General features: G+C 37.5%; 1 protein-coding gene across 1 annotated transcript; it reads left to right on the top strand.

Moving 5' to 3' along the window:
• On the top strand, nt 1-6,042 carry LOC149518343 (protein argonaute 4-like). Its single transcript, XM_089761827.1, has 22 exons — nt 1-326; nt 428-633; nt 708-932; nt 1,028-1,164; nt 1,246-1,343; nt 1,437-1,534; nt 1,688-1,859; nt 1,957-2,073; nt 2,151-2,258; nt 2,395-2,457; nt 2,543-2,656; nt 2,770-2,938; nt 3,029-3,141; nt 3,282-3,419; nt 3,552-3,682; nt 3,958-4,023; nt 4,658-4,721; nt 4,888-4,990; nt 5,082-5,155; nt 5,467-5,561; nt 5,651-5,682; nt 5,867-6,042. The coding sequence occupies exons 1-22, from the start codon at nt 96-98 to the stop codon at nt 6,040-6,042; spliced, it is 2,730 nt and encodes a 909-aa protein (XP_089617953.1). The 5' UTR covers nt 1-95.
• The last annotated feature ends 530 nt before the right edge of the window (nt 6,043-6,572 follow it).

Here is a 6,572-nt window from a genome sequence, read left to right as displayed (position 1 = left end):
TATCTACCTTTTAGGGAATTTGTCTTGTAGCTAATCTTAAGTGCTTACTATATTTTATTTTTCTTTCATGTAAGAAATTTTTTCTTGGTTAGGAAATGCACTCGTCTGAGGATGAGGGAAGTGGGGCAACAGGCACTCTTCCTCCTCCCCTGCCCCTGCCGCGCAATGCAGTACCAAACGAATCAGAATCTGAACCTGCAAAGAAGGTTGTACGTGTCCCAATGGCCAGGAAAGGTTTTGGATCTAAAGGGCAGAAGATATCTATTCTCACAAATCACTTCAAAGTGAATGTTGGAAGTGTTGATGGACATTTCTTCCATTACAGTGTACGTAATTGCTTACTTCGCTCTGCTTCTCTTTTTTTTCTCATTGGTAAATAGAAATTATTGATGCAAGTTTCTTCTTCTTTTGCATTTTGGTTCAACAGGTTTCTCTTTCTTACGAAGATGGTCGCCCAGTGGATGGGAAGGGTGTTGGAAGAAAGGTGATAGATAAGTTGCATGAGACCTACAGCAGTGAGTTGGCTGGAAAGGACTTTGCATATGATGGGGAGAAGAGTTTATTTACTGTTGGTCCTCTCCCAAGTACCAAGCTTGAGTTTCCTGTTGTACTTGTGGATGTTACATCCAACAGGTTGACGTGCACTTTAGATTGATTTGAAGTATTTATACTGCTCCCATTCATTGTCATTAATTTTTTATGTATAGAAACAATAGGAATGCAAGCCCTGATGGCAATGAAAGCCCTAAAGAGCGTGGAAGGAATATATTAAGACATATGCATCAGTCAAAGACTTTTAACGTGGAGATTAGCTTTGCCGCAAAGATTCCCATGCAAGCCATTCAAAATGCTCTGTATGGACAAGAATCAGAAAACTCACAACAAGCCCTGAGGATGCTAGATATCATTTTACGGCAGCATGCTGCAAAACGGTGAGTTAAAATATGTGGCTGCATATTCTTTTCTCCACTTGTAGGTTTTGATCCCGGATATTATATTTATTCGGACATTACAATGACTTTCATAGGGGATGCCTACACGTTCGCCAATCTTTTTTCCAAGATGATGAAAATAATTATACAAACATTGGCGGTGGTGTCCTAGGATGCAGGGGGTTCCATTCAAGTTTCAGAGCTACTCAAGGAGGCCTTTCACTGAATATTGGTTGGAACCTTATCTCTCAGCGCTTTTGCATTTGTGTGCTTTGTATTGTTTGTTTAATTACTATTTCTCTTTGTGTTTCAGATGCATCAAATACAATGATAATTCGACCCGGTCCAGTATTGGATTTTTTACTTGACAATCAGAATATGAGAGATCCTCACTACCTGGACTGGAACAAGGTTATCAATAACTACATTTTTTAGCCAAGTGAATTAGAGTTCTTTGCATCAATTATTAATTATTAAACCGCAATTGCTTGAAACCCTGAATAGGCTAAACAAGTGCTTAAAAATCTGAGGGTAAAAGTCAGACCATCCAATCTGGAGTACAAGATTACCGGATTGAGTGACCTTTACTGCAAAGATCAGATGTATGGTTTCCTGGTCTCACAATAGTGCTTTTTCTTTGATTTGTGCTAAATTGGCTAATATTTAACTTTGAGCTTTTCCTACTAGCATGTTGTGTAATACTTCAGTTTAAAGTTATTATTTTTTATTTGTTGTGTACTGTGTCCATAATGCAGGTTCTCATGGAAGCAGAAAAGTGCGAAGAATGAGACTGGTGAAGCTGAGACTGTGGAGATTACTGTTTATGAATATTTTGTCACCCATCGCAAGATACAGTTGGATTATTCTGCAGATTTGCGATGCATTAATGTTGGCATGCCAAATCGGCCAACATATATTCCTATGGAGGTGAATGGGTGCATTGTGGTTTTGTTTTGTTACATGATATATGCTTAGCAACTAATTCTTGTCTATGATTTGTTGTGCACCTGTTGCAATGCCATAGCTCTGCACTTTGGTGTCCTTGCAACGCTACACAAAAGCGCTATCCACTTTCCAAAGAGCTTCGCTAGTCGAAAAATCAAGGCAGAAGCCTCAAGAAAGACTGAGTATCTTGTCTAACGTAGGTCTATTATAAGCTTTTGACTCTCAACATTCCACTTGTTCTACAACTGATGAGTGTTGCAAATTTTTGTGCAGGCTTTGCATAACAGTAATTATGGTGCTGAACCAATGCTGCGTTCATGTGGTGTTTCTATCAGCTCTAATGTCATCCAAGTGGAAGGCCGTATTCTGCCAGCTCCATGGGTAGGTTAATGATATTTATCTTTCTGAATTTTGTTTGTTTCTTTGATATTTTGTACATGTATGCTGGTTGTTGAGGGTTATTTTAATGATCCTTCTTTTAGATCTACATGCCAATTGAGTTATCTTTTGATGACAGATAAGAGTGGGCGATGGTGAACATTTCTTGCCACGGAATGGGCGATGGAATTTCAACAATAAGGTCTATAGCTTCTTTGCTTTTGCAGCCTTCTATCTTACATATGTTTCATCTCTTGTTTCTCAACAGTTCAGTTATGCTTTCTTAGAGATTTGTGGAGCCAACTAGGATTGAAGATTGGGGTGTTGTTAACTTCTCGGCACGTTGTGATGTAAATAAACTTGTGCGGGATCTGATGAGATGCGGAGAAATGAAAGGAATTGTAAGTTTGTTGTCTAATTTTTGTACTGGTTGTATTGGTATTGTCAGTCAGCACATACAAAGTTATAGAATTCAACTTGTTGGCTCAAGTTCTTTTCCATGTCTCTTTTTCAGCGTGTAGATAGTCCATTAGGTGTGTTCACAGAGATGAATGAGAACAGACGTCTCTCTCCTTTGGGTAGAGTGGAGAAGATGTTTGATGAGCTGCAATCTAAACTTACTCATAAAACTCCACGGTTCCTTCTCTGTCTGCTGCCCGATAGGAAAATTTCCGGTCTTTATGGTGTGCACAAACGCATCTGTTGATACATTGTCTATGCATGTTTTTCTTCAAGCCTTTTGCTTACGTTGTAAGTTCAATGAATTTTCTAAGGTCCATGGAAGCGAAAGAATCTGGGTCACTTTGGCATAGTCACTCAGTGTATGGCTCCAACTAGGTTCAATGACAAGTACCTTACGAATCTGCTTCTCAAGATCAATGCAAAGGTCTGCTTCCGTCCAATGAATTTTTCTTTTTTTTAACTTGAGTCATTCCTCTGGTTGCAGTTCTAATCTTCTGTAGTTAAACCATAAGGGTTATTGTTCTATTTATAATTAAACCTGCTAATATCATAATCTGCTCACAGCTCGGAGGACTGAATTCAATGTTATCAATTGAACAAACACTTTCATTCCCTGTCGTTTCAAGTGTTCCAACTATGATCCTTGGCATGGGTGTGTCACATGGCTCTCCTGGGCAGTCCGATGTCCCGTCAATAGCTGCGGTAGGGAAGATCTTATTCCTTATCATTGGGTTTCTTGAGTTTCAATCAATTGCAAGCAGTTATAGAGATGTGAATTGTCTGTCTCTCTGTACTACAAATTTTGTGAGATTTTTTAATTGTATTTAATTGTAGGTGGTTAACTCCAGGCAGTGGCCTTCGATTTCCCGCTATAGGGCATCTGTTCGGACACAGTCACCCAAGGTTGTAATGGTAGATTCACTATTCAAACGAGTGTCTGACCAGGTGGATGGAGGTCTTATGAGGTACGTTTCAATCTTAAAGTTATTTGACTAACGAAGGGACAAGTGTTGGCCAAAATAAGGACATCGTTTATCCAAAAAAAGGGACAAGTTATATGCTGAAAATTTATTTTTTGTATCCTTATTATTGTTTCTCTCTTCTTGCTTGGGGCGTCATTGGGGGTGGATTGTAATAAGAATATGTTATTCTGCTGGTAATCATTTATGTCGTAGTATTTTAACTTTTGAGAATATAATGTTTATAGTTTGTGTACCTAACGTATTTTCTTTGACATCAGGCAGGCTGTATTGGACTTTTATAGAAGCTCAGGACAGAGAAAGCCTACTCAAATCATCATATTCAGGTTTCTTATTTTACATTTTGCTGTTTCTCACGTTCATTCTATATAATATCAATATTCTAAATCATACATTTTGAAAGAATACATTTTTAGGGAACTCAGGGATGCAAAATTTGGTTTTCCTAGTTCTTAATTGCCACGGCTTGGTCTCTGCTTTGCAAACTCTATTTGTATTGACTTCAAGTAATGGGTGTATTTATTCTTTTAAATCATCTTTTTACTTGTGAAATGCTGTATTGATATTCAAGTATATTTGATCTGCTTAGTCTCTTCATGTTGCTTACAGATTGTACAAGTTGTCCTTTAAACTTTTAATCAACCTAGCATGTTCCTTGCTGCCTGCTGTTTGAAATGCTTCAGAACATTCTCATTTTTTAGCCTTTTCTATTATCCTCATTTTCTGCTCTGGCTATATGACTTAAAATGATGTAAATCCCAGCTAATGCCCTAACTAAGATTTAGATTTCTGTTTTGTATAGTTAGGTTCTATGAATGTAACATTTTTTATGAACCATCATATCTCTTTACATATTTCTTGTAATCTAGTTTGCGGTTATTTTGCTGATCTTTCTGTTACATTTTATTCGGATGCTAATGCAATATTGCTTACTTGCTCATTATTCTTGGTTCAACTCAGGGATGGGGTTAGCGAGTCACAGTTCAATCAAGTTTTGAACACTGAACTGGGTCAAATTATTGAGGTATGCAGTAGTGCCCTTCAATCATGGAAACTGAAAATTGTACATTTCTTTTTTAGTTATTCATGCAAAAAAAGTAAGAAAATTGTGCTAGTTATAAATCAGTCTTAAGATGATAGTGCTCGGGATAAAACATCTCTGGTTAACGTTTACTTTATAGGCTTGCAAGTTTCTTGATGAGAATTGGAACCCCCAGTTTGTGGTCATTGCAGCGCAAAAAAGTCATCATACAAGGTTTTTCCAGCAGGGATCTCCTGATAATGTTCTACCTGGTGAGGCTCACTCATTATTTGATGCATGTCATCTGGTACCTCTGTTATAGTTGTTAAAATCGATCTTTTTTTTTTTTTAATTATTATGCAGGAACTGTGATAGACAACACAATTTGTCATCCACAGAACAATGACTTTTATCTATGTGCACATGCTGGAATGACTGTAAGTTTTTCTAGAATTTTGTTTCAGTTGATGAATGGTTGTTGATTTTGCAATTTTGTCTCACTTAATTGGTCAGATATTGCCAACTACATTTGTACTTGCCATCTCTATCCAGAATTCATTGTTTGTATTTTAAGGCTGTCATGTATGTTTTGTTGTGAAAGAAAACTTACAACTGAGATTAAAGTTCCAATTGTGGCTGGTTTCCTCATCCAAGTTGTGCTCGATGCTTTTGCTGTGTCTTATGGGTATAGCCCTTCATCTTTTATTATAATGTTGCTTTGTTTTTATAATTTGTGTTTGCTGTTCAGGGAACCACAAGGCCTACCCATTATCATGTTCTCTTAGATGAGAGTGGATATTCGGTCGACGATCTGCAGGAACTTGTCCATTCTCTATCATATGTGTAAGTGTATAATCATGTGTTGTAATTTCTTCATAGATGTTTGAAGCTGTAATCACTGTTGCATTCCTTGTAATCTCTTTCTAATGCAGGTATCAAAGAAGTACCACTGCCATATCAGTAGGTAAGTATTCTGGTTGAGCTGATTCCCTAGTGTTTATGATATGCTTTTTCTCAAACGCCAAGTTAATTTGGTTTAGCTAATGATTTTTCCCACTTGATCTCCAGAGAATAGTTTGCGGTTTTTTGCTTGATTCTGTATTTCCATTTCTTAAAGGTGTTTGTTTCAATCTTACTTTGGATTGCAGTTGCTCCTATTTGCTATGCGCATTTGGCAGCTTCGCAGTTGGGGACTTTCCTGAAGTTTGATGAGGCTCCTGAGACATCCTCAAGCCATGGTGGGGTGACTGCTCCTGGAGCCGTACCTGTTCCGCAGCTGCCGTGGTTGAACAAGAATGTCTCCGATTCTATGTTCTTCTGCTGAGACCTTTGGACCATGTTTTCTATAGGCTTTTGGTTTTACCAACAACTGATCTGAAACTCTTTTTAAGTATATTTAACCTTTAGAGTTAGGGCTATCAGACTTGTTCTGATGATGATGTGCTGTTCTCTGAATCATCATCCATTTTGATTATAAACTTTTTGGATGCTTAGCCTCTAACGTATCTAAAGATATGAATGCTTGACTAGGTAATTCACAGTGGCTTTTTCCTGTTTCGTTTAGAGAAGTGGTTATACTACTGCCCTTTACTCTGTTCTCTTATTTACTGTTAGGCTAGGGTATCAGTTGCTTAACCAGTTAGATGTGGCTTCTGAGTAACTACTTTTGTTGGTTTCTGATGCTTAGAAAACTATACCACTTCTCTATTATATAATGTAATGCTTTTCTGTGGCAAGAATGAGTCATATTTCTAGCTTATTTAATTTTTCAGGAAAGAGTTTGTTGGTTTTGGTAGGAAAAAAAATAGCATGCAAAAATATATAGACAATACTTCCTGTTAAAAACGAATCTCC

The sequence above is a fragment of the Durio zibethinus genome, chromosome 6 (assembly GCF_047325235.1).
Source record: "Durio zibethinus cultivar Kanyao isolate XHJ-2024 chromosome 6, ASM4732523v1, whole genome shotgun sequence".
NCBI classification, from domain to species: Eukaryota; Viridiplantae; Streptophyta; class Magnoliopsida; order Malvales; family Malvaceae; genus Durio; species Durio zibethinus.
The sequence above is the reverse complement of the archived record's forward strand: the minus strand, read 5'-3'. Positions and strand labels throughout refer to the sequence as shown.

Excerpts from the sequence above, each read along its gene's own strand:
- LOC149518343 (XM_089761827.1), top strand. The coding sequence starts at position 96 with ATGCACTCGTCTGAGGATGAGGGAAGTGGGGCAACAGGCACTCTTCCT. Across the intron at positions 933-1,027 it reads CGGCAGCATGCTGCAAAACG|GGGATGCCTACACGTTCGCC; the intron begins GTGAGTTAAAAT and ends TGACTTTCATAG. Across the intron at positions 4,722-4,887 it reads AACTGGGTCAAATTATTGAG|TTTCTTGATGAGAATTGGAA; the intron begins GTATGCAGTAGT and ends TAGGCTTGCAAG.